Consider the following 27,981-nt stretch of genomic DNA (forward strand, 5'->3'; position numbering starts at 1 on the left):
AATTTCAAGAAAAGTAAGTCAAAATTTTGAGAAAATAACTAGAAATTTTAAGTTATTTAAAAAAAATTATTTTTTTTAAAAAAAAAAAGCATCCATGACTCGAAATTTCGAGTTTTGGATCCTTTTTTTTTTTTTTTGTGGCAGAAACGGGCTTCCACACCTCCATACTAGCAGATCATGAAAATCATATGAAAGATTAAAACAGCAGAAGTAACATTTATCATCATTTTAAAAGGAGATTTAAAAAATGACTAAAATAAGAGGGGGAAACTGGGAAAGCTTTAAAAGAGTTGATATCTGTGTGAAGCTTTATCTGAACTGCTTCACTGCAACTGTTAAATCAACCACCAGAAGGCGACGGGAAGCCTGTCGCTTGATGCCGCGTCATCGTTCAGTCTCAATTCAAAGATTATTCATGATAGAAGACGGATCACTCCGATAATTTATTTAATTATTTTTCAACTTTCTCTTTATAGATTTTGTCGTTTTAAAACTGTAATTGCAGTAAGTTATTTCCTATAAATATTTAGAAGTTAATGTTTGACCCAAATGTTGAACACATCTGCATTTTTCTGTGGGAAACAGTCTTGGAATATCTGAGTAACTAGAATAAAGAAAGTGATCTTTATCACAAGTAAGTGGGGAATTTTCAGTCATCATGGCCGGCGTCAACAGAGGCAGCCAAACACTAAATCTATGTGAGTGGAACATAATTAACTACAGAAACAAGAGCAATGCACCAGTAATATCACACTGATTAAGAGCCTGTAGTGTGCACTACTCTAGAAAAGAAATTCACAGCATGTGACAATAAACTTCTTCTTCTTTTTTTTTCCTGATCCATCAAACCTTTCACCAGAATGTTCCCTGAATAGTCTTGTCAATGCCACCATGCTTTTGATGAGATGTTAGGGCAAAATTACATGTATTGTTTATTTATTTGTGCTAAATCTGACTGCAAAGTAGGCTATAATTTGGTTAGGCCAGCCACTGTAGATCTGAAACATTTTATGATATGCTGCACCTCAGGGGCTGAAAAAAATATCTTGTATCCTGCAGTTTTATCAGTTATAAAAACAATAAAAAGGGATTCCATGTGAAATAAAGATACACATCATCCACACAAGAGCGTCAACAAATTCATTTTTGGATATTTGTTTCAACAAATAATAATTTCACTGTAATTTCACTCAATATTTTCACCTGGAAATCCATGACGTACCAGCAGCAGTTGACAGTCCCAGAACCATTAAACTATGAGGTTTATGAAGATGACAGTGTTGTAGCTACTTAACAAAAAAAAAGGAAGAAAAAAACAGTATTTCATATATTTGTGCATTTTAATTTAGAGAACTGGAACATTATAGGCTGGAACCGAAAAATAAAACCAATAAAAAACAAAAAATAAAAACTTAAATGAACTAATCAAAGAAATGAAGGAGGCTTCATCTTTCTACCAAACGATCTTCGATTGTCATCCTTCCGCTCCGGCTCGTTTTGATGTCGTCAGCAGTGAGCGACGGGACAGCAGGCAGGCAGACGGCAGAGATGGCTGCTCCCGGGGAGCGGAGCGGTGGCGGACAGAGCACCGGCTGTCCGCGGGCGGTGAAGTCGTGGTGGCGCCTCGCGGTGCTTCTCCTCTCCGTGTCCTCCCTGCCGGCGGTCTCGGCGTTGGTGGAGGGTCTGTACTGTGGGAAGGAGGTGTGCTACGACGTGCTCGGTGTCACTCGGGAGACCTCCAAGTCGGATATCGCCCGGGCTTACCGTCAACTGGCCCGGCGGTACCACCCGGACCGGTTCAGGCCGGGGGAGCCGGGCTTGGAGGGGGAGACCCAGGAATCTGCACACACCAAGTTCCTGCTCATCGCGACCGCGTACGAGACGTTAAAGGTTCGTCCGAGAGTGTGGGAAGTTTGAAAGCTTTACAGTGTTTTTTTGTTTTGTTTTGTTTTTTAATTTCCTCATAAAAGTTTCATTTGTTGTAATATCCACCCGGAAACTATTTGTGCCATCATGTCTACTTGATCCAATCTTGGATTACCTCAAACTGTGCTGCAGGTTTAAGTCTTCACTGCTCTGTTAGTCCTAAAATAGACATGAAGTCAGCTTGTGCTTCCGATCCTGTAATATATCCTCTGATATTTGACCATCTTAATAGCGCTCCACTATTTTTAAGTTATTTTTATTTCCATATTTGTAACCTTGAACTTTTCTAGAGTAACCTTGCATGATTCATACTCCAAAAACTGGGCCTTTGTGCTGGTCAGTTCATTCTGTAAGCAAAGAGCTGTCTCTTTAAGGCCATTTGTTCAAAAATCTAACTTTCCTCTGATTGGCCAGCTTCCAGAAGTCTGCAGAGGGGTAGAGACTTGCGCTTTAGAGTTGGGATATATTCAAACCTATAAGCAGAAGTTTCCCTTTTAAACCCATTACAAAAACATGTTTAAACAAAATAAATTTTTAAAACATGACAGGTTTTAAAGTAATAACGTGGTAAAAAGCTTCAGACAGCTGGGCGAGGAGCACAAACAAATTAAATGCATGCAATACAAGCACTGATATTTTCTGATAACAGATTTTATCAAAACTGGGGCTTACAGAGGTCGTCTTTGAGTATTCTGAGTGTCAGACTCTGTATTTCTTGTATTCTGGTGAATTTTTGTGCAGCAGTTTGTACAGATTTATGCATCCATGTACAAATTTATGAAAAATATATTTCTTTGGGTAAAGGAAAACACAAAAATTAGACACCACTTGTCAAATTAAAAAAAAAAATAAGTATAATGCAGGCATTCTGTCATTTTCACGTCAATGAGTCACATGAACATGAATATTGTTTACTTTTCTCATTAAATATTATCAGAGCTGACACATGCATAAACATGATGTATTTCATAGCTGATTTACACCCATGTTCAAAACTTTAAAAGTTTCCGCACATACGTGTATTTTTAGGACTCGTGTTCATCTTGACTTTGTTATTAATAAGTTGTGAGCTGAAAGGCCTGACATTTCATCATCCGGCTGTTCATTTTATTGGTAGTTACTATAGAGATAAAGTACTTAATCTTAAATTCAACACCTTTGTCATTTACATTCAACCAGAGTCTAGAGTTGCAGGTAAAGTTTAATAATCACAATCAATTGCATAAAGTTCAGTAAAAAAAAAAAAGAAGAAGAAAAAAATAGAATAAAATAAAATGTGTTGAACAGTTTAAAATTATTTCTGTAATTGACCTCAGTGTTGCTTTTAACGAAAAATGTAATTCTTTAAGAACTAATCATTTGTTCCATGTTATACTCTATCCACTGACGTATGCTCTATTGCCAAAAGTCCCGCATCCAAATCATTGAATTCAAGTGTTCCAGTTGTTGCCATGTCAATGGATGTTGAGGCGGACAGTTCAGAGAGATCAACAACTTACTGTAGCATCAAACGCTGCAGACCTTCAAACTTCATGTGGTCTTCAGATTAACTCATGAACAGTGTGTAGAGAACTTCATGGAATAGGTTTCCATGGCTGAGCAGCCTCATCCAAGCCTAACATCACCCAGCATGATGCAAACCGTGGGATGCAAGTGAAAGGGACCCTCAATGCTTCAGCGCTGACTTCGCACCAGTGCATAAAGCAAGGTTGATGTGGAAGAACTTGACTGCCCCTCGCAGAGTCCAGACCTCCACCTGACAAAACACTTTTGTGATGAATTAGAGTTGATTGTTACAGTAAATTTTTCAGTGCAGGGGAACTGGCTGATAAAGAGTTAGAAGGACGGATACTGTAGCTTTATTTTATTTGAAAGAAACACATTTAGTGTCCAGTGATCTGTCAGATTATAAAATTATAAAAGCAATTTCTGCCAGTTAATGTGCTCTAATATATGCTTTATATTGACTGGCAGAGAAAATGAAATGCAGCATGAGAGAAGTAGGATGAGTGGAAACCAGTATTTGACTCAGAGCTTGTTAGCTCTCCTAAGACAGAAAACCAGTGTTTTCCTCACTCCGGATTAACAAACTCAGTTCTCATAGGTGTTTTAATTCTTGGAGGAATTAAAACCTGCTGATCTTTGTGTGTGCAGGATGAGGACACGCGGCGGGACTACGACTACATGCTGGACCACCCTGAGGAGTACTACCAGCACTACTATGCCTACTACCGCAGACGGCTCGCTCCCAAAGTGGACGTCCGGGTCGTCGTCCTGGTCACCATTTGTGCCATCTCAATCTTCCAGGTAAGACCGCACACTGAGTAAGCCATGGTTTGCTGAACATCATCTGACTTATTTACAAACCTGTTCCCATCTCTCTGCAGTACTACAGCTGGCACAGCAGCTACAACGAGGCCATCAACTACCTGATGACCGTTCCCAAGTACCGCATCCAGGCCACGGAGATCGCCAAGCAGCAAGGCCTCCTCAACCGCACCAAGGAAAAAGGCAAGAACCGACGCTCCAAGGAGGAGATCCGGGAGCAGGAGGAAGAGGTGATCCGCGACATCATCAAAAACAAGATAGACATCAAAGGGGGTTACCAGAAGCCCAACCTGTCGGACATCCTGCTGTGTCAGATCGTGCTCTTCCCGTACTACCTGACCTACTACGTGGCGTGGTACGCGTCCTGGGTGTACCGCTTCACCATCTGCAGAGAGGAGTATGGAGATGAGGAGAAGCTCTACATCATCAGGTCAGCTCAAGCTTAAGCAACAATATGAATGCCGGGATGAATGACATGAAACATGTTTAGAAGTTTCTCACCTTGCTTTATCCTCAGGAGGTACATGAAGCTGTCCCAGACTCAGTTTGACCGCCTGGAGGAAAGCACCAAGCGGACCTTCCTGGACAAACAGCTCTGGATCAAAGAAAACTTCGAGGTTGGTCGCAGTCAATTCTTTCTTTTGCTTCTTCCCTCCTACAGCCTCCTCCTTGGATATTCCTGGTACGTTTTTAGTGTCTTTGGCCTTACTTACTTCATGGATAAAGCTCCAGCTCCATCCTTTAAAGGCAGCTGGTGTTAGTTTGACCACAGGTCTTTCAGGTGTTGCACAGACTTGCAGCTGGTGATGATGGACCTTGTCCTTTTCTGCAGCCTCAGTAAACTCTGCATAGCAGGGCCAGGTTCAGACTACAGTCAGCAGCTGCAGTCTAAGACAGTGGTGCTCTACATCCAAACTGTGAGATGAAAGATTTGAAACAGTTTAATGATATCAGGGAATCACCTGACAGAAAGGAATGGAACTAGCCAGACTGGACTTTCAAAGTAAAGGCCATTGCATACCGGTGATTGGTCAGAGTAGTTTATTCAGATCGCTGCAAATTCATCCAATAAAATTATGATGTCTGTGTGAGCGTCTTTTACGTGTCTGATGTGTAAATACCTTAAGAGTGTGGCAGCTTTCCAGAAGTCAGTCATGTTGTTGTCGTGTAGTCAGCATCTTTCAGCAGTTACTCCTGACCAGTCAGAAACAAACCTACCTGTAGCTCCTGCTTCCAGCTTCACCTCGTTTGCCCGTGCAGAATCAGAATTCTTAGACCCAATAGCTGTGATGGGAAGAGCTTTGGTACAGCCTTATGGTTTCAGATACTGCGTCCTCTGTCAATATATTAGCCCTTTGAGGATCCTAGTGGGACATTTTGTGCCATTCCGTTTTTTTATTTTTATCCTATTTTCGCTGTGCTGAATTAATTTAGCGAATATTTGTTCAGTTCCATACATTATCTTAAAATGTCTTTGTCTTTCAGGTGTACAGAAAAGAGCAGGAGGAGGAGATGAAGGTGAAGATGGCAACCGACACGAGGATGAAGCGGTACCGCCGCTGGATGAAGAACGAGGGGCCGGGCCGGCTGACCTTCATCGACGACTGAGCGGCACAGAAAGCATCCTTGATGACAGACACGCCTGCCTCGATGTCAACACACACACAGAGGGACGCCGCGCTGTGTGAGAAACGTACCTGTACAGAAAGATTATATAGCAGAGATATTTTCATAGCATTCGGGCCTCTGACAGGACGACGGAGGGAATAAACTGTGAGCTGAAGCTTGAGATTTTCAGTAATTTTTTTATATCATGGCTATTTTTTATTATGTTTTTGTTTTCCAAACTAAGTAGAGGGAAGTTTAATAATGATTCAGTAATTTTTTTATTAGTATTTTTGGTTTTCTCCTGCTGGTAAAAACACTGAGTGACTTTTGGAGCCCGAAGTGTTATTAAGTGATTTTCTGTTGGATGAATAACCAGGCCGCTGCTGGTTATTATACCAAAGTGTCCTTTGGTAAGACAGCGACGGTTAGAAACATCAATCAGAAGCTGTTTGAGCGCATAAGAAACAGCTTCAGTACGTTATTTCTTCCAGGGCTTTTCTGTCTCTGCTGTGCTGCTGAAGCTTTTTTTATCTGAAGAAAATGAGACGTGGTGTTTTGGTATACATTTGTGTAAATGGAAACCAAAGTCACAGCTGCGGTTTCACAACAGCTGATCTTTGTCACCCGCTGACTCTTTTTCATCATCGCTCTCCTCAGAAGTTCAGGTGGCTGCTTACTGTTTACTGCATTTCAGAGGTTGATTTTACTCTGTGTTATTTATTGTTTCCACGTTTCGTTTTAGCGAAATTAAAGTCACTCTGAAATTAACCTGCCCTGTGGTTTTTGGTGTATGAACACAAGTTTTCTGAGAGCTAATCAAACACTGCAAGGAGAATGCATAAAATTGTCATGCTATATTCAGATACATCTCTACTCTATTTGACTCATCATGAGTTAAAGAGTGTCTGGTTATTTTAAGTAATTTGTGGTTAATGAAGTTGCTTCATTAACCACAAATTCAGTTCAAGTCATGCTGGCTTGCTCTCTTTTTCAAACTTTAACGGAAACACTTGTTTCCTCTTTCACATGTCAGAGGGGTGGAGCTTTAAACCCTCAAGCCTGAAGTAAAGCAGCTGCTGTTTAATAGAAGTACCAGAACTGCAGTTCCTCTAATGTCCACTGGAGGCTGGCTCCAAAAGTGAATGAGTCCACAGTTAAAACAAACATGTTTATAACTTGATACTAAAAAAAAAAAACTGTTCTGAAATTAATTTCTGCCTTGAAAACAACAGCATGATTGGTTGGATATGTAGTACCAATTAGCACTGCCACCGCATACCAAGGACGAGTCCTGATTCAAACCTCAGCTACTTGTTAACCCAGATATAATTATCAGTCAATGTCAGGCATTTGGTCATGGTGAAGACAAGGTGCTGAAGTTCAAATTGAGCATCAGAGTGAAGAGAGGTGATTTACCTGACTTGCATCTTTGTTGGTGTCACACAGGCTGTCTGAATATATCAGAAGCTGCTGACCTGCTGGGATTTCCCCCCAAAAACATCTCCAAGGTTTACAGAGAACGGTCAGAAAAACAGAAAATATCGAGCGGTTAAAAATGTCTTCTTGATACCAGAGACCAGAAGACAATGGCAACTCAAACAACCACTCATTACAACCATGGTATGCAAAAGAGCTGAAGACCACACTGGGTGCCACTCCTGTCACCAAAGAACAGGAAACTTTGGCATAAAAAACTTAAACATGGATCCATCCTGCCTTGTATCAACAGTTAAGGCTGGTGTTAGTGCTGTGATGGTGATGTTTTCTTGGTACACTTTGGGCCCATTAGTACAGACTGAGCATTATCTAAACACCACAGCCTGCTTGAGTGTTATTACTGACCAGATCCATCCCTTAATGATCCCAGTTACTGGATTCTGGAATATGACATATAGCTCTGTGTACTCAAGTAGAGCACCTTTAAGTGGAAAAGGAGATTCACACCATGGCTTAGAGCTGGGCGATAGAACGATAACGATATGTATCGCGATATAACTTTTACTCGATAGAGAAATTAAGCTATCGCGATAGACCTCGCCGCTCTTGTCCTCTTAAAATAAAAAAAATAAAAAAAAATAAAAAAAAGGTCAGCCAATCCAAACTAAGTAGCGCAGAGCCGAACCAATCACAGCCGCAGCGTCACGTCGCGTGACTTGTTACGTACAGCACAAGTGCCAAGCCGCACGTGTGTTTGTTTGGGAAGCAGCCAGCGGGTAATGGAGGAAATGAGTGTGCCGACTAGAAAAATCAACCGAGCGTGACCGAAGAGAAAACAGATGATGGTTCCAACGCCGGAGAGATTGTCGAACGGAAGAGCCATAGAAGTTCCGTAGTGTGAAGGTATTTCGGCTATTTCAAGTCTGACAAAAAACAGAGTAGCGTGCACTGTAAATTGTGCCGAAAGCAAGTCTGGAAATACAATAAACTGCTGCATGCGTCACACTGTGCGCCACGTTATTGTTTCGGTGAAATGAATTTCTACAATACTTTTACTGTTAATTCTACTCTCTGCAGTGTTTAAATGCTTACATATACACACAGTTACTGTCCGTCCACACATACGACTCGGTTCTGCTTCTATGCCGCAGCTTTGTTTACTTTTTCCCACCGAGGCTTCTAGACTTCTGATTGGCCAACATTTCTGCACGGTTAGGAATCTAGCGCCACCTGCTGCTTTGGCATGTTCATAGCAGCGTTTTCCTTCATTTCTGCCTTTATGTGTGGACGGGATTATTTTTTAAAACGAAAACGGAAAATCTCAGTTTTCAAAAACACCCGTGTACGTGTGGACGTAGCCTCAGTCTCTGACTGGAAGCGCTAATTCGTCATTCGGCTTTTGTCAGACTAAAGTAACTGTTAAAACTGTTTGAAAAGCTCAGCTATACAACAAGGAGAGATTGAGAATTTCCTTTTAGTTCTCAGTTTATTTGATATTGACAAAAGTTAGTCAGTTTTGTCTGTTATTCTGTAAAACAAACTAAGATTTATTTTTAGAATTAATATTTTGTTTCTAAGTGGAATTGACAATTTAGTCTGTTTCGTTTGTTCTATTTTGAAACTTAAACGTTTTAGCGGCTGCCTTTTGTGTAGTTTGCAATATTTGCCTTTATTTATCTGAAAAAGTCTCATGTTCCTTAAGTACATCTACCCTGTTGAACTTATTATGGGAAATAAATATTTAAATAAAAACAAGCTGCTGATTATTTCACATTTTACTTGTGAGCAACGGCACATTTAAATCTTACAAATATAGTTATTTGGCTTATATCGTGATAGATATCGTTATCGCCTGAAATGAAAAAAACATATCGTGATATGAAAAAATCTCATATCGCCCAGCTCTACCATGGCTGTTTAGCAGTCATGTGACACCATCATGTCAATATGGACAAATTTCTGAGGAAGGTTTCCAGCACTTTGCTGAATCTGCCATGAAGAATTAAGACAATTCTGGAGGCAAGTGGGCTTCGATCCAGTACTTGCAAGGTGTACTATAAGTTTATGGTGAGCATATAAATTAATATATTTTAATATCCTTCACAGACCTCCATATAATGCGAAAACTAAAACAACCACTTTAAAACAAAAAACTAAACTGATCTAAAATCAGAAACTGAGAAGAAAACTATAACATCTCTTGTGACTTACCAAGCTTCACGAACCATTCTGTGTTCAATCTGAAGAGCTAGACTATTTGATGTTTCAGAGTGAAAAATATAAAATAAAATCATTTAAAAATATATGAAATGGCGATGTGGCTCTCTGGGTAAACATTGCTCTGCTTTTGTTTGAACTATAATTAAATCACACGGGAGCATGTGAGCACTACACCTTCATTGCTCAGTCTGAGCTCTAAATCACCGGAAAATGAACGATGGTAGAAAGAAGACGACGCACACCGTGTCAGGTTTTCCATTAACAATAAAAATTATTAACATACATTTTTTTAAACATACAAAAACAAACAATACAAGGCAAAAGGATGATAGAAGGCCCATGTCATTCCAACATTAACCACAATAATCTGGTATCATAATAAGAGCAAAAAGGAACCAACATAACCTGGCTGGGAGTAGTCTTAGCAACGACGCGTTATTTAGTTAACTGATTAAAATAGTGCCAGCTGAGATGATCACAATCATACTTCTTTTTCAATGAAAAACAAAACAGATACACAAGTGCAGAGACTTACAGACCTCACAGAGGGTCTGTCTTCTTTTTTCTTTTTTTAAAGAACGGTTATAATAATAATAAGAGCTTTAATCTGCCTTTGCAACTAACTACATTACAGGAAGTACACACACTGAAGGCTTCACAAAGAAAAACTGTTCTGTACATCGATTCAGCCAAAGCATCCAAGCACATTTCCACCGTCACAAACAGCCTGAACAGTGCAATCAAGTCAGCTGGCTGCCCTCGTGTTTGGAGTTCACCGGCTTTGACAGCAGCCTGTAGGAGATCCCAGTTTATCCCACAAATGTAGACGAATGACAAAACACTGACTCAGAACAGACTCAAGTATTTTAAAAAGAACCTATTATGTTTTTCCTTTTTTTTTTTTTTTTTTTCCCCCATCACAGGTGTACACCTACAATTCAGCACCAAACTGCACAGACTCGATCAGACACACAGACGCTCACGGAGCAGCTGGCAGAAGGTCAAATCCTGAGAAACCACCTCAGGATTTGACTCTGGAGTGACTCAGTCTGATTTTGGGAGGTTTTCGTGTGTGTGTGTGTGTGTGTGTGTGTGTGTGTGTGTGTGTGTGTGTGTGTGTGTGTGTGAAGTGACTCTCTCCCAATTAGTGGGCAGTTGCCATGGCAACAGAAACATGAACGCCAACAGCAGTAGTAAATAAACTGCAAACCGTTACAGTCAGCCTGGATTGTTTAAGATAATATCATATGTGCATTTGTGATGCAATAAAAATGCTATTTTTTAAATACTGATTATGATCATTATCAGTTCAGTAGTGTTATATTGTGGCACTTCTTATCAAAACCATTATTGTTTATAAATCTGAGGCAAAAGTTTAAACTTCAGACTGCTTTAAACTCAGTTTTTTTTTTCTACTCTTGGCTCTGCATGAAGTCAGAGAGAGTGGATATCCCTAATATGGTCAACTGACAACAGAAGCTCCAACCACCTGTATAGGGAGAGTGGCAATTCAGAACAAAAGGGGAGGAGCTAAAACTGTTTGTTTCAGATAAGCAGAGTTGATTATTATTATGCTTTATTTTAAGCTTTCAATTATTTTATTGAATCTGTATGTTATGGAATTAGCTTATGAGTTTCATAATTTTTTACTATGCTATTGTTGCTCAGTTTTTCTTTTCCCATGCTAAAATTCACAGCCTGTACAGAGGTTTGGCAAGAACCAGTACATCCTCGTGGAGGGAAATCTGCAGTATAAATGATGTTTGCTTGCTTTTTAGGGATTATTTTATAATTCTGAATCACACAAAGTGACTCCAGTAGCAATAAACAGAATAGGTTCCCTTTAACTTAAGTTCAAATAAGTACAATAAACAGTAGTTTTTAGAAAACCTTCAGTCTGGAGTAAATCCAAATAAAATAAAAAGTACATCTGTGACAAAACAAATTCAAACCTTCACTGGCTGTTAATCTCTTTATATACTAAACACGACCAACTGTGTGCTCTCTTACTGCATACATGCTGTGAAGCAGACCGGATCACCTCGTGAGCACCCACAGAAGCTCTTTCCAAGACGTCCAGGAGAAGATCCGATCTGCCCACGAAGAGTCTGTGATCTTTTGGTTTGTGTGTAAATACAAACTGGGATATTTTCAGTTATAATGTTATCAAGCCAAACATGGAAGTGAACCGGATTTAGGCTCCCAGCGCTCTTGACAGAAGTTTCAGGTCTCACCAATGGTTTCAAGGTTGGAAACATGACTGTAGCGCTACAGCAAATCTGTCTGTCCTTGTGCATTCTAGTGACTTCAAAAGTCCAACACACAATACAAAGTGTCCAGGAAGCATTCTTCATGCCTCCATCCTTTCAGGTTTAAGGAGCATTAAGTCAGGCTTTCTGCTCTCAAAGTCTGTTTTTCCATGAATAGTGACACAGCCAGGTGTTTGCCTGCTATCCATGACAAGTTTTTTTTTGTTGTTGTTTTTTGTTGTTTTTTTTAAACAAACTCCAAAAGGACAGAAAGGGCTTTGGCCATGGTTCAGTTTCGTTTTCTCTGCCCCATTTTTCCTTCTTTTTTTTTTGACGACTTAGAAAAGACAACACGAGAGTAAATCCAAAGGCTTTAGTGAAATCACGAGAAAAAACAGAAAACAAAAAGCAATCATCTTTAACATCAAACAACTTCACGACAAGAAGGGGGGATTTTGGCAAAGACGAAAGCAAAGAAAGAACAAAAACAAAAGACTTTTTTTCTTTTCTTTTTTTTTTAAATCACAGTTTGGAACTGCTGGAGTTTTTTTTTTTTTTTTTTTAAACATGGGGTCTGTGTGAGTAGCACACAATGTGATGAAAATAAGCTTGGTTTTCTCTGTACAAGAGCCAAACAAAAAATGTAGTTTTTCCTTCATCCAATCAGATGGGCCACAAATTGGCGTTTAGGATATTTCCAAAGGTCATTTTGATGTTTTCAACAGTTCCTTTTTCAGAGAGATGTCACCAAACCACCCGGCTTGGATGAAGTTTGGGCCAACAGTTTCCAGGGCTTTACAAAGTCCAGCTTTGACATTAAACTGTCAAAATGGAACCAGTTTGTTTCACTTCCTGTCTTATGGAGTTCTGTTGTATGGAAGCCCATTTGTACCAAGAAAAAAATGACCATTTAAATACAACAAAAACTAACCAACAATAAAAGCCTTGCTTAGTCAGACTTATGAAACATGACCCTGTTTTAAAGTCAAAGATTTTATCTCACTGAGCAAGGATTGTATATCATTAGTTTAAATATTAGCTAGCAAGTCAAAGTATTATTTAATCTGATCTTAAAATGAAATACTGTTTACTTAGTTCAACATCAACATAATAAGTGAATACTTTTGGCTTTGTTTGTAAAAGTTTGTAATATTAAATAAAACTGATGTCGGAAATGAATCTAAAAAAATAGTCAAGATTCTGATTTTTTTTTTCCCCTATCATTTTCTTTGAACAACTAAACTAACTAAACTTGTAAATTGTGAAAATGATTGGATGTTTGTGGACGTATTTGCTGAATTAACCCCTGGGAACAACCAGCATTTTTGGCTGTCATGTTCTAAATCACTGTCAGACAATCCTCACTTGCTTTGCTCTGTTTACCTTCGTTACTGGCCAACAGAGCCTGAACTACAAATTCTGCATATTCACACAGAAATGCGAATGTATGAATTCATGATTCAGTGACGCGTATACCAAACGGCGCATCTAGCTACCCTTCAAAACTATCTGATTATTCGGATTTAGGGCGTCATAATTTTTACTTAGAAATATTGTAATACTGCCTTTAGCATGAGTATTTTTTAATCATGGCAGAAATGAGCTTCCATACATGGTAATGCTAGGCAGATGGAGAAGTTATCGTCAACACTGAGATGTGGCGTCTGAGTCCAAACACCAACTCCTCCTTCATCGTGACTAGAAATGTTCCAGTCCAAGAATCCTTCTTCTGCTTTATCATCTTCATCATAATCATCATCTTCATCTTCTAGTCTGTTTGATTTGTTGATTTCTAGTCAAGTCCCTTCCAACAACCGGCTTCAGGCTACATTTCTTCACTGGGAGTCTGCTTGTTTTTCTGTGGCCAGGTGAGCTTCAGTAGAAAACATGACACAGAAATCTTTCCAGAAGAATCTCTAAATGCTCAAGCAAAAAAGAGATGACTACTATTGATCTATTCACAAGATCGCTGTTTAGTACAAAAAAAAAAAAAAAAAAAAAGGAAGCCTCTTCTTGAATCTAATCCATGTTGTATTATTTTCTAATCTAAAATTGATCTTTTACATAACTTTCTTTTTTTCCAGAAATGTAATACAGGGCTTCAAAAGCTTTTAGACCTATTAAAAGGTAACTTTTTCCTATTATTTTAAGGGTTTAAAGAAGGTATTTTTTCCATTTTAAACCTTCCTGCAGAGAAACAAGTTGACTCGCAAAAACAGCCTTTGTTCTAATTTCCCGCTGTGAAAAATCTTCTTTTCAGTCTTTATTTTCATCTTTGATGGTCCGAAGAACAAGTCCGGGTTAAATGCTTCAGATGTCTTGACGTGTGCTGCATTTTCTTTCCATCTCACTGGGTTTGGGTGGGCTTCAGGAAATCCACAGAGTCTTACGAAGTTTTGACCAGGTCATACACATAAATGAGGAAGTCATCATCAAACTTGATGAAGTAGACGGACGGCTTGGCCTCTACCTGGTGGATGACCATGCCTGTTCGTTTGCCGCCGTCCTCTTTGGCGTACTCGACCTGTTTACCCACCAGACTGTCCACCACCTCGCCTGGCTCCCTCTCTGTTGGGACGCTGTCATCTGCAGGAGAAAGTGAGACAGGTGCTAAAACAGATGTGTGTGTTTGTTTGTTTTCTTAAATAGGTAAAAATGTTACAGATTCACCAACATGTTTGCATTTTAAGGTTTTAGCCCATTTTGCAATGTTGAGGTTGCACCCATAACTCACAGTTTATCGTTTTAAATCGGTCCTAACACTGAGACAGAAAGTACTGTTCCACTTTAAAGACCTACAAACTCCCGCTAATAGGGGTGGACATGAAGTCTATTTGGACATTTATTTTTGCACTTAGTTTTATTTTTTCTCCATCTGCTGTATAGTTTCATTTCTATGGGCTTTTTATTCTCACTTACTCTTTGGGTCAGGTTTAGGCCGGGCTCTATGGAAGGCCTGATAGTGACTCATTATGTTCCTTTGTGTGTTTCTCTATCCATGTGCCAATCCTTTTACTGCATTGGCAGTGTATTTGGGATCATTGCTTTTCAGATGGTATTGCATGGTGATTCAAAATCTAATGGTATTTGTCTGGATTCATGATTCCATAATGTCCAGTTACAAACTATGACAGAGGCTCCACCATGCTTTACATAGCTCACTGTTGTACCTCTCCCAACCTCCTCTGTACACACTGACAATAAGTTGAACCAAAATATTTCAAATTTAGATTCATCACTCCGTCGGAGCTGTTGCAACTGATTTTCAGTTCAGTTGTTGTGTAATGTGTCTCCCCGTTTCCCTTCAGTAAGAATGGCTTCTTAACAGCCATCCTTCCACTTAAATCAATTCTGATGAGGCTTCAGTAAACAATAGATGAAACACCTGAAGCTCCAGATACATCTCTAACATCATGTGTCAGGTCTTTGCTGGATTTTATTCCTCAAGGACATGATGTTCAGTTACTGTTTATCTCGTGTCTATAGTCTTTTTCAGATATTTGAAGAAGTTTCCAATGTCAAAAGAAAACCTGAAAGATTTCCAAAAAGCCTCATGATGAAGAACTACTGCTGAAAACCGCTTTTTCAAAAATCAAAAGAAAGTCTGCCTCCTTAAAAGCCATGTAGTTAAAAATAATAAATAAATAAATTAGGGTTGAAGCAAGACTTCTGCACAGTACTGTGCTTGGTTAGGTTACTGTTAGGGGTAAATCTGACCCTTTACACAAGTAATCCTTCAAGATTACTTTACAAAAACTACCGGTAGTTGTACGCAAGCAGCTTTGATAAAAGTGCATTTTTTCTACAGTCCATGAATAAGAACAGCGTGAATGGGGATGGACGATTTCTCCCAAAAGCCAATTGCTGCCCAACAACTGCAGCTAACCAATGTATATATAATGCATGGAGGTGAGACTGTGCAGCACAACTTTTAGACGAAATTAAAAGCAGAAATATTAGAAAATATAGAATAGTTCATTTAGAATACGATCCTTACCACATAGAAAGCACATCAACTTTCATTTTGTTTAAACAGAAAATGGCCTTTAATGTGGACAACATATGCAAATATGATCCAAATGCTCGGCAAAGTCTCTTTAAAAATTAATTTCACTCACTAGAGTCGGGCATGATGCGCAGGTCTCCTTCTTTGTAGTCGTCCAGCAGCTGGTACATGTACAGGACAGGGTCTTTCTCGTAGGTGATGTAGAACCAGCTGGTCATGATGGGAGCCCGGGCCAGCACCATACCCCTCCACTCCTCCTTCGGACCCTCCTCCGTCTCAAACATGTGCTCCACCGCTTTACCTATCATGGCGTCGGCCAGGTTGACGTCTGTCAGACGGGACTTAGCTGATGGGGTCAAAATGAAATCACGACTCATGTTACTTGTTTACATGTCTGCTGTGTCCTTTAGACGAAGAAGAAAAATAAAAGGGTTTAAATTATGTTCAGCCTTACCAAGTCTGTCGGGGAGCACTTCCAGTCCCTGAACCCTCTCATCTTTATGAAGCTCCAAACCATAAACACAGTCAAATCCATCATACTTTATCAGATAGAGAGACGGGTTCACAGGCACCTGTGGGACACAAATACCCAATTTTTGTGCTTGTGTCCACACAACCTCATAAATGAATGCAACAGTAACATAATAATAATATTTAATAATATGACAGCAACAGAAAAATTAAGGCCAAGTGCCTAAAACTGCAGTTTTTTTAAATAGTTTACTAATTAATTATGTAAGTTAGGAAATGCTTTACCACTCTGTTGAGCTTTACCTTAAGTCAGGTATAGGCAACTCCAGGCCTCAAGGGTCCATGTCCTGCAGGTTTTAGATGTGCCCTTAATCCAACACAGCTGATTCAAAGGGCTAAATTAGCTCCTCAGCATGTCTTGAAGTTCTCCAGAGGCCTGGTAATGAACTAATCATTTGATTCAGGTGTGTTGACCCAGGGTGAGATCTAAAACATGCAGGACACTGGCCCTTGAGGCCTGGAGTTGCCCACCCCTGTCTTAAGTAATTCAAGTCACTGAAATACACCTCTCTATAGGGTGTGTAGTTTCTGTCTCGCAGTTACCTCAGAAGTAAGTAGCAACAATAAATAACAAACAGACCACCCATTAGTGTGCTCTAGTTCTGGTGAGTGAAATCCAAGTATTTCATTTGCAGGCATCTCTCTGTGCAATGCTAACCAAGCAAGCCAGCATTAGCTCCAGTTAAAGTCAATTCTGGCTATCAAAAAAAAAATAACATGGCAGCTGCCAAAACGTTAACACTGAAGCTTCAAAAGTGGTGGTATCAGTGGTCACATTGTTCTTTTATATCTTTAACACAGAAGAAAGTGAGCTCAGGTGTATACAGACAGAATGGAGTGACATATGATTGGACAGTTTATAGAAACCTTTGGTTACCTGGTCGAGTACAGTTCCTTTCCAGATCACATGTCCTCCTCCTTCCTTCCAGACGTGTTGGATCCGGCAGCCAACGATGTTGCGTCGAGGCTGCGACAGGACTTTGGTGGGCGGGCCGAGGCTGCTCTTATGCTTCCTTTATGCAAAACAATACAATCAATGCTCCCTGCCCTTAAAAAGTTGCACACGAGAGCAAATATTCAGGCCGGATAAAAATAAATGAGCCGCAGCACGTCTTTACTCACTTGTGCGGGTTCTTTTTCTTCATCATATTGGCAGAAACACCTGCATGCCCTGAGGAGAAACACACGATACAGATCATTTACCAAACGGCAGCTTCCTGCTCATATAAAATGGTGATGGTTTTATGTGTTCCAGCCTATTTACTCCAAGTCCTGGATATTTCCTGTTACTGCTCGCCTTTATTAGAGACATTTGAATTAAGGTGGAAAAACGCCCAGGCACTGACTCACATACTGCTGCATCACTTTGTAACAAACAGCATGTCTTCTGATGTAATTCGGGAAGCCACAGTTATTACCAGCTCTGAGCATTCATCAACCTCCTCTGAAAGAAAACTGGTGTTTCTGCTCTAATGCTTTTAAAACTGGACAAAAAAAACAACAACAACAAAATCACATTCGATTAGAACTGAACCATCCAAAGGCTGCATTTATAGCCAGAAGAGGGCAAACCAACAAAACAAAAGGCATATCTATCTGTAGGGCTGTTGGATATAACGATATATATCAGATGACGATATAAAAACGTCTGTCGTTTCATTTTACGCTATCGTTTGTTTCGTGGTGTCGCAAAATAAACTGTTTACGGCAATATTTTTTTCACCGTTTTGATGGTCACTGTAGCGGCTATATTCATTTCTTAAAGTTCTCTTTCTCTTATATTTTATATAACCACACTACGGACGGACAAGCACCTGTTTTTATGCGTTGTCGTTAGCAACAACAACGGTAGCACCATCGCGTGTCCGCTTGTTTATGTTCCACATAAACCTTTCACAATAAAGCTCAAGATCCTGTTGAGACTTTTCAAAAGAAACTGAATCACATGAAAGAGTAGATTATTTACAGATGAGAAGTAAAAAAGAGCCGCCAGGTGCTAAAAACTAAACCTTAGACTCAAACGTTAGAACAGGCTTTTCCCCGCAGCACGCCGTGTAATAAATACTCACAAAGAAAACGGCGGACGTTACAACTTATGTCTAAAAATGTATCGTTTCATGCGTTGGTTAAAACACTCGACTCCAGCTACATGACGCGCAGCTGGAAACACTTCCCGCAAGTCGAGCTGCCTGAGATTCACAGAATTTACAGAAAATGTTACATTTTTGTGATTTAAATCGTTATCGGGACGATAGATGTCTTAATATCGGGATATGAGATTTTGGTCATATCGCACAGCCCTATCTATCTGTAAAGGTGTATTTTTTTATTTCTTTTTGAAAACTGAGATTTTCTGTTTTCGTTTTTTTTTTTCCTCCATATCTCCATTCACATGTAAACACTAAAAACAAAATGTTGGCCAATCAGAAGTCTAGAAGCCTGGCAGGGAAAGAGTAAACAGGGTTTTGTACCCTCACAAAACCTTAAGTACTAACGAAAAGTTTTTGTTTTTCTGGAAAGGCAGCTAATTAGGTGTTACTTTTCAAGTGCCTTCATCATTTCAAATATTAATAACTAAAGACAGTATTTTGAGTGTTGTGTGGACTCACAACTTAGGAAAGAGCAAAATGCATACAGCATACATAGATTGTATTCTTTTTTTTAAATTTAATTTATTCAAAACCAGCACCAGGATTTGGGTTGTGAGAGCGTCTGTGTTGAATGTAGAAGCCACGTCCGAAGTTCACTCTGTTAGAAAGACAGTTCACCTCTGTCTTTCTAACTGGAGGGGCAGTAACTGCGTTTTTGTATGTAAGCGTGTGAAACTGCAGATAGTAAGATTAACAGCAACAGTATTTTGTTTATGTCCGCCATTGAAGAAATTCATCTCATGTAAACAATTACGCGCACGCTGTGACGTGAAAAACGGCGCACACCTTTGACATTGTGTGACTGAATCTCCGTATTCCTCGTCCACACGTAAACGCAAAAACAGTTTTTGAAAATCTCCAGCCTGGCAGGAGTTTTTAAAAAATTCTGTTTTCAGTGACCCAAAATGGCATTTACGTATAGAAAAATCTGCGCTTTCAAAAATACCCGTGTACGTGTGGACGTAGCCTAAAGAAGAAGATGTGATGATCACTCATGTTCAGCTGATAGCGCTCCACCTTTGTTCCCTAATTTAAGTAGGCTAGATTCCTAAACTGCTTTTACATGGTAAAGTCTTTGCTAACCCTTCAACACTGCTGTTTCAAACTGTGATATGATGTCACCTCAAAGCTTGCCACCGGGTCGTTTCTTCAGATTCTTTCTAGATACTTCGCCTTCCTCCCACAATCCAAAATTATGCATCTTATATCACTGAGCGAATCTAGACTGGCCATTGCAGTGGATTTGACAGTGTGTGGTTGTCAACATGTGGTTGTCTCTGTTAGCACTGTGACTGTCAGCTTACTACTCTGCCGTCTGCCCTGTGTAAGTTTTGACCCCCCCCCCCTCAACCTCAAGACAGATAAATAGTTAAGAAACTGGAAAGACGGATGAAGTTTATAATTCATTTAAAATATTCACCTGCTTTAATTTGAGTCTCATATACAGTCGAAACTGAATATTTAGGCTCAGCCTGTGTTCTTCAGTGGCTACATTAGCCTTTAATTTGTGAACGCTGAGACATTTAAACACAGTGACCAAAGCTTAGGGCTTCAAAAGTAAACACTTGGTTATGTTGGACTCTCTCTTTGCAGCAAGTTTCAAGGAGATTTTAAATGAATGAACCCTCTGAGATCCAAACACGCCTAACCCAAAGACGCGTGTTATAGTTTCTGTGAGTCTCTAAGTTTCATGAACTTCATCATTTCACAGTGAGTTCACCGTCATGCACTTCTGCATGACTGTCAATTTCTTTGTGGCTGCGTGGCCCACAGAGACTTTGTACCACAGTGCAGCAGCAATGCATGCACCACTCAGGCTGACTTCATTAAAAGTACAACAGGAATTTCTACTCATCACTGCTGCTTGCAGTTGTCAGTATCTCTAAGTCACCACTACAACCATCTTTGGATTTGAATGACAGGTCTTACGAGGTATGATTAAGACTGGTCAACTATCTGTATTCATTTCTAACACACTGGACTTGACTGGAAATGCAACAGAAAACAAACACTATTTCTGTGCAGCAGTGTGTGTCGGGGCAGTGAGGGCGTCCTGACCTGTATCAGCTGTGTCTCTGTGTCCCGGAGTGTTCTTCATTCATCTGGAGGCAGGGGGGCAGCCAGGCTGCCCGGCCACACAGCTACAGCTCAAACCTGCCAAGGACAAAAAACAAAACAAAACACAGAGGAGTTATTATCTGTGACTTTACTGACATCTAGTGGTGGAAAATGTTTGTACATGATCAACAAAACATGATGTCAGAGCCTTTCTGTTTTGGGAATTTTCCATTCAAACAGGTCCAACACAAGTAGAGCTTGGTGGGGCACAAAGACCAGATGCAGGGGGGGGAACTCAACAACTCTGACCCCATTTAACTGCTTAAGTATTTTAATACTAAATATAATACTCCTTGATCAAGCTGCGCTAACTACTATTGCCTGTATAATACATGCACATATCTTTACATACATAGAACATGTTGGTATCAAATATTATGTGCACTGGGAGGAAGAGGTGAAGTGACATTTTTATACTGAACTTTTTCCTTCAGCTCAAATCACTATACACTTCATCCAATCACACACCCACTTGCACACAGCCTCAGTCTTTTCTTCCTTCCTTAAGCTCTTTATCTATGGTGCACACACTTACACCTAGAGGCTCGGCACCTTGATACCGTGACTGTTTTCATTTGTATTGTTCACGGAAGACAAAATGTTTAATAAGCACACAATTATGCAACCAGATCCCAGACGTAAGAATCAGAAAGATGATGGGACACAACTAAAGTATTCTTACATGTGAAGCTGAGGATGAGTGTGGTCCAAATCTATGAAATAACATCCCACTTTCTACTAAATAGAAACTTCAAATCACCAATATGATTGGTGACAAGCTTTATTAAATTGGGGTTTCATTTCCTTAGGATTAAGAGAGATTTTTCTGTCAAATGTCAGAAATGACAAAAAAACACTCATTTCTGTTAAATACCGTAAGATTAACTTGTTGTCTTTGCTGGATGTCAGCCAGTTTTACAGTCCTGTGAAAAACTAAATTCACCCTAAGTGCTTGCATAGGAATTAGGAGGGTAAGTAGCATCAAGGTGTTGTTAATCAAAAACAGAATGGTCCAAAACTGGATATTTTGTGAGTTTTCTGGTCTGGAGCACTCAAGTGTGCACAGGAACAAATCAACAATAAAATGGCCAAAAAAGAATCGAGGTGATGCAATGGCCCAGTTAAAGTCCAGACCTCAACCTGACTGAAATGCTGTGGTGGGACCTTCAGAGAGCTGTGAAACAACAAATGCCTGCAAACATCAATAAACTGAAGCAACGTCACAAGAAGTGTGGGTCAAAATTCCTCCACAAGAACATGAGGGACTGATAGTCAAACATTACTTCAGGTTACTCCTAAAGGTGAGTCTACAAGCCTCTGAATCACAGGACACACTTAGTTTTTCACAGAGCTGCAGAGAGTCCTGTGGAAACTTTCTTTCACACACGACTGAATGTGCATCATCAATCCACAAAGACCCAACAAAAAATTAGTGTTATAATTATCATCACATAATGGCTTTAAAATTACACCAATTTTATCTAAAAGTAGAGACAAACTGAGGCGGTTAATGAGGCTGTGCAGTGGTTACCCGGTCTGCAGTATTCAGCACAGTTGATGAGCGGTTCAGCAGGTCGCTTTCTAGGACCTGGAGCTCGTTTTGCTCAACCCTCTTCAGCAAAACCAGATTCAAACCTGTGACAGAAATCATTTCATTAAACAATTATTCAGCACCGATGGCTTTCTCGTATTACTCAGAAAATAACCCTAAATGTTTTTGATGTTACAGTAAATGACATGTGTCATAATGAAGTTCCATGCTGTGATCACATCACAATAACATCTTCATATTTAAATTCTCTCTCTGTTAAGGTCTGACAGATCGACCAGTAAATTGACGGCGTTGCCTTCGGGCTCGGCTCTTAGTTTACCACAACAGACCCAACAACATCTGCATGACTGCAGAATATCGCGAATAAAAACAAATAACAAAGTAGAAAAACCTTAAAAAGTGAAATCTAGACAAAATATGGAAGATTACATTCAGGCAAAAGCATCGGGACACACCCAAGAGCCAGAGCTGACCCACGAACAATCTCAATACCGCCTTCAAAGAAAAATAAACAGCCACAAAACCCTAAAATATTAAATAAAAAGAAGCATGTCAATGGATCTTGACTTACATGATTATAGTAAGTCGGCACTTCAAACTAATTTTCTGTGATAAACTGTGACAATTTTACTTAAACACGTAATTAAAATCCACCAGTGAAAGTTTTGTAAATTTGGTAGTTACTAGAAGTCTTCCATTTGACAGCCATCTTCAAAGCACACCTGTTCCCTCAGATTTTATTGATTTATAGCAAATTCCAGGTGAGGGACAGGATATTCAGAACAGGTTTAAGGGACAGAGAGATGAATCTGCCATCCAAACTGAGCATCGGCCCTGAACTCTGATCGCAGGCTGCAATATTTATCAGACCCTCTTAACTTTGTTTTATTCATCAGACGGGAGCTTGAACCAACACACAAACGCTGTTTCTGCCAGAACAACCAGTGGGTGGATAACCGCCTTGCTCACAGACATGCCTAAATTAGACACGGCACGCCGCCTGACTGTCAAACACTTGAAGATGACGAAAGATCGTGAAATCTGTAGTCAATATCCTGATCTGAAAACTGACAACACAAGTGCTCATTTATCCACCATCAGGCGGGAACTGGTCAAATCAGTAATTAGAATTAAAGACCTACCTCTATACATGCACTACAAAAGCTTTTCCTTGAATATTACATATTTTTTCCTAACTGGCAACAGGCCACGCTGCACCTTGTATCTCACGTTGGAAAAGAGAGAGCAGGTTTCATGTCCTGAACATGAGACTTCAATTATTAATCAGTGGAGCCTGGGAGGAAGGCCTGCAGTGTATTATTTAACTGTATGCGGGTTGTTACGTATCACATCTGACCCCCTAACTGCTCACTGTCTGCTGTGCTCAAGACTTCAAACCTACACCTTCAAGACTTGCCCCGACTGAACTCCACTGCCATCTTCCCAACAACGTGGGAAATCTCTGTACGTCTGTCCATCCCTCGCTTCTTCATCGATCTTGACAACGATTTTTCGAATCTACTTCAGGCCTGGTGGTTGAGCTGCAAAATAACTGGTTGTGACATGAACTTTTCCCTGCTTTGAGGCGAGCAATTGAAGTGACTGCTAATTGAGATTTGATTTTCAAAATAAGTTGTGTTTCTCTTTTAATACAAAGAAGCGGCTTGTTGCTGCAACATTCTTGCCTGTGCTGGATTATGGTGATTCCATTTGCCCGAACTGAACTTGGTAAAAGAGCTTTTGTCCATTTAGCCCCCTCGGCTTGGAACAAACTGCAGAAGGAATGGAAAATGACTGAATTCATTTCATTAAGTGCTTTTAAATCCAAACTACGAATCCTTGAGGCCAAGTCCATAACTTGCAAGTGTTTCAATTAGATTGATTGTCATTTTAACTGACTTTTTTATTTTTATTTGAATTTTATTAAATTTTATTTTATTTGTATTCTTTTACTTATTGTTGCATGTGTGTTGTTGCTGCCTGTGTTTGAGTAATTTCTGTAACTGTGAGACATCTGCTGCTGCCTATCTTGGCCAGGCCTCCCTTGAAAAAGAGGTTTTTAATCTCAATGGGATCTTCCTGGTTAAATAAAGGTTAATAAATAAATGAATAAAAATTAGGGCTGTGACACATGATGCAGTCTACAATAATACTGCTATAAATTTTAAAGTGATTACAAAAAGGTCATATAATATAAAGGTGGTATGAGTTTATGTTCCCTTAAACATAAAACGAAACTTCAGACATCCGTGAGAGCGAGAGCAGCGTCTCAGCCTCCATAAATAAATGCTAATAACATTTGTTTATGTTATTAGCATAAACAAATGACTAATAATAAACAACGGAGCACTCGCTTGCTGGACCAAATTACTGATGCAGTTGCATGGTAGAAAAGGAGGGCTTTAAGTAACTGGTTAACAGGAAACATCCCAGGTACAAAATATTTTTCAGTTTCATTATGTGAAGGTTACACTACCTGAATTATTATTATTAAGCAGTATTAAGCAGTTTTACTATACTTTTACTTAAAGTTTCCATTGAAAACGCAACATAGGCAACTTCTGTTCTTGACTGTTATTTGACTTATGCTTCATCACTGCTATAACACAGTAACGCTGCTGCCTGCAAGCTGCAATCACACAAAAATATTGTTCAGTATTTGTTTTTACCTATTTACATCATTATCGCAAATTTCCTTGAAATTTCAAATAATTTCGAGGCCATCAGTGAAATAACAGACGCGTGAAAGCTAACGAGCTAACAAGCTAACAAGCCAGATGTTGACTTTGTTTAAAAACAGCAGTCTGATTTTATACTACATTTTATTTAACATTGCCCAACGTTTCCACACTGTATACTTCTGCAGAAGAATGAGCCATTGTGAATCTCTATAAACGCCCACTTTAGCAAAAATGCCATGATTTACTACTAAACTGCCCGAATCTGACTGCTGACATCCTGTTCACGATCTATCCACAGAAACAAAAAAATAAAAAACCCCACCACATAACCTCAGCACCATTTTTAAGCGTTTTAAGCGTTCCCTGTGAGCTTCCTCTTCTTCTAACCAACATTTTCTACTGGGGTAAGCAGCTGGATGTGTTCTTTCAGTATGAAGGTATTCTATTCGTTTTAAATCAACCATAATCAAGCTCCATCTTTGTGAAACCGGCCTCAGAGGCTGTATGTTTCCTTCACTACTGATTGCTCACTCGTTGGGTTGATCCATCAGCACACGTTTCACAATAAGAGAGCAAATGGTTTGGTGCTGGGCAGCAGAACTAGCGAGGAAAGAAAAACGGGTTTTCTGATGGTTTTATCAGCAGAGCAGATGTTCAAACACGCTCCCGCTCACCTGCAGAGGAGACTAACCCACCAGAAACACCAGAGACGCTCTGCAGTGCTTGGCTGCAGCTGGTGATGATTTTCCTCTCGTTGCCTGGAGCAACACAGGATTAGTCATCTGCCGTCCTGAGGGGAAGAGGAAATCTGGACAGCAACGAATCAGCGTCATTCGGTCCAACTAATAGCTCACTTGCATTCATTTCCTGGAGAATTACCCCATCAGGGCTGACAACATTCCCGAGCTTAACCCGTAACGAAGTGTGAACCTTAAAGATTTAACACCTGAGCTCACGGGGACTGGAAAGAGCTGCACATCCCCGCAATGTGACTGCGTGAACAGATCCGTCTCCACAACAACAGTAATACGAGTACTCACACACTCTGTAGGGGTACCGTAAGGAAACCCAGACTAGAAAAATCTATGGAGGAATTCTGGGGTTCTTTCACCTCCCAAAACATCTGGATTACATCAAGTCCCAGCACTGCCCAAACTGTTCTTCAGGGTCGTGATTCAGAAAGTAAAATAAATCTAGAGTTTCGCTAACATGTGCTTTTAAACAGTGTAACACTGAGCTCAAAAAGGTTTCTGGCAGGTTTGGTGTTCTGGTGTCTTTGACGGCATAGCCACTCATTTAGATTCTTATTATGCTGACTTTATATAATTTATTCATTTTCTTCATGTTTTTTTAAATGGTTTTCTTTCATTAATAAACACCAGAAGGGCGACTGTATGATCATCACTGACCTCTGTCAGCTTGTGTTACAGACTACAGGCATCACTGACAATGATGTCCCATGGACAATGGGACATCATTGTCCATGATAACAATGATGTAACGTGGAAGTGTCAAAAACTGCAATTCCTCTAATGCCCACTAGAGGCTGGTTACAACAGAGTCAGTCCTCATAGACCATCATGTTAAAATGTTTGCAACCTGATAAAACAGTTTTGGTCTTTATGGATATTTTCCACCTGCATGGCAACTATACAGTCTACATAACGTTTATATAAGTCACCTGTTGTGATTTTGCTGAGGTTTAAAGTTAGGGGCATGGCCTCTTTGACGGACAGGTGAATGCTGAAACAGGTGACTGTAGCAACATTAAAGCATATTAGCTTTGAGCTTAGCAACCTTTCACTTGCTAAGTGCACAAAGTAACCACGACACTACTGGCTTCAAGAAAATTTGTAAACTGTAAAGTTGGCCATTTTAACAGCTTTAACAACTGTTGGAGCCTCTAGTGGCCATTAGAGGAACTGCAGGGTTGTTGTTTTGTTTGTTTTTTTGCTTCATTTTTCAGCACTGGAGGTCTGGACCCTGACATAAAATAGAAAAGGAAGAGGGAGGAGGAGGTGCAGTGACTGGCTTACTAGTGCAAAAATACATCAGAGCAGATAAACAACAGGAGAGACACACAGGTAGGCTAAAATTAAAATAGAAATAGAGAAACTAAAAGGTAGAGTCGGTGTCACCTTCAGGTTACACAAAAAAGCAGGACTGGAAAATCAAATATTTAACATTCACTGGGGTGCTAAGAAAACAAAAAGACAAAGACAAAAATACACATTCACTCCCAAACCTTACTGATTTTCTGTTCAGTGAGGGAAGCAACAGCAGGTAAGCTACAGCTTTACCTGGGGGACCAGCCTCCAGGTGACCTTTGCTTTGATTTGGTTACAAGTTGGCACAGGGGGCGTAGCTACCATCAGGCTGGAGGATTTAAATCCGCTTCCAGTAACATGCAAAACCAATTACTTTATTGGCTGCATTTGACTGAGACAATGCAGCAAACCCAGAGGCTGACTTACACACACTGTTTTTAATCTGCAGCATGGCAGCAGCAGCACGAGCCCCCACACCTCTTCCTTTATTCTCTGCAAGGGAGTCTGATGAGCATCGAGCAAATCTGCTCAGTTAGAAAAAATATGTACACAATAATCATCATACAGTCATCATCTGCACTGACAAAACGACCAAGCAGGTTCTGCAGGGCCAGCGTCAGCCATGTTGCTCGGTTTCTTTTATACTCACTATTATTTACAGCTCCAGATGAGAGGGGAAAGGGGCGGATAGGGGCCTCAGAGTTGCGGAAGACAAGGGGGCGTCCGGGAAAGGCATTTCTACGGAAAAGGCAGCAGTGTCCCAGACAGAAAGGCAGCAGCAGCAGCGGCAGACGGACCTAACCCAGTCTGCCGCTGCTGCTGCTCCCCCCGCCCCTCCCCCTCGGCGGGAGAACGTAACCAACAAAACGAGCGCTCACGGTGTTTTTGTTTCTGCTTGTTTACCTGCGCGCTAACTAGCTAGCTAGCTAGCAGACACGTGCATGTTTGTTTCCGTCTTACCGTTGATATCATTTAAAACACGGAGGCCGAAGAGGACCGTGAACGAGGGACTTTCTCTCGCCTCCTGCTGTCTGTCCACAGAGCCCGTTTCGACTTCACAGGAACCTCTGAGACTCCACGGCCATCTCACCACGAAGAGATAAGCTAAAGGCGGCCAGGCGCCATGT

At 40.2% G+C, this 27,981-nt stretch overlaps 2 protein-coding genes across 5 annotated transcripts; one reads left to right on the forward strand and one right to left on the reverse strand.

Annotated features, from left to right (window-relative positions):
* The first annotated feature begins 1,485 nt into the window (after positions 1 to 1,485).
* On the forward strand, positions 1,486 to 6,630 carry dnajc25 (DnaJ (Hsp40) homolog, subfamily C, member 25). The gene is made up of 5 exons (XM_004538552.2): positions 1,486 to 1,890; positions 4,081 to 4,233; positions 4,314 to 4,684; positions 4,772 to 4,871; positions 5,740 to 6,630. Exons 1-5 carry the CDS (start codon positions 1,501 to 1,503, stop codon positions 5,860 to 5,862), a joined length of 1,137 nt encoding a protein of 378 aa, XP_004538609.1. The 5' UTR covers positions 1,486 to 1,500; the 3' UTR covers positions 5,863 to 6,630.
* Positions 6,631 to 9,765: 3,135 nt separating this feature from the next.
* spina (spindlin a) lies at positions 9,766 to 27,981 on the reverse strand. Of its 4 annotated transcripts, none has more exons than XM_004538549.3 (8): positions 27,815 to 27,981; positions 22,105 to 22,208; positions 20,514 to 20,609; positions 17,428 to 17,476; positions 17,183 to 17,318; positions 16,229 to 16,346; positions 15,887 to 16,120; positions 9,766 to 14,354 (listed from the first exon to the last, which is right to left on the reverse strand). In XM_004538549.3, exons 3-8 carry the CDS (start codon positions 20,551 to 20,553, stop codon positions 14,155 to 14,157), a joined length of 777 nt encoding a protein of 258 aa, XP_004538606.1. In that variant the 5' UTR covers positions 20,554 to 20,609; positions 22,105 to 22,208; positions 27,815 to 27,981; the 3' UTR covers positions 9,766 to 14,154. The 4 variants fall into 4 exon arrangements, with proteins under 4 accessions (XP_004538606.1, XP_004538607.1, XP_004538605.1 ...); XM_004538550.3 differs by lacking the exon at positions 27,815 to 27,981 and adding an exon at positions 27,504 to 27,635; XM_004538548.3 differs by lacking the exon at positions 22,105 to 22,208.

Source organism: Maylandia zebra, linkage group LG7 (assembly GCF_041146795.1).
Source record: "Maylandia zebra isolate NMK-2024a linkage group LG7, Mzebra_GT3a, whole genome shotgun sequence".
Taxonomy (NCBI): Eukaryota; Metazoa; Chordata; class Actinopteri; order Cichliformes; family Cichlidae; genus Maylandia; species Maylandia zebra.

Coding starts and splice junctions, on each gene's coding strand:
- dnajc25 (XM_004538552.2), top strand. CDS start 1,501: ATGTCGTCAGCAGTGAGCGACGGGACAGCAGGCAGGCAGACGGCAGAG. Junction 1,891..4,080: donor CCGCGTACGAGACGTTAAAG/GTTCGTCCGAGA, acceptor TTGTGTGTGCAG/GATGAGGACACGCGGCGGGA. Junction 4,685..4,771: donor GAGAAGCTCTACATCATCAG/GTCAGCTCAAGC, acceptor CTTTATCCTCAG/GAGGTACATGAAGCTGTCCC.
- spina (XM_004538548.3), bottom strand. CDS start 20,553: ATGAAGAACACTCCGGGACACAGAGACACAGCTGATACAG. Junction 17,477..20,513: donor CAGAGACACAGCTGATACAG/GTCAGGACGCCC, acceptor GTTTCTCCTCAG/GGCATGCAGGTGTTTCTGCC. Junction 14,355..15,886: donor GCGCATCATGCCCGACTCTA/GTGAGTGAAATT, acceptor TTTCTCCTGCAG/ATGACAGCGTCCCAACAGAG.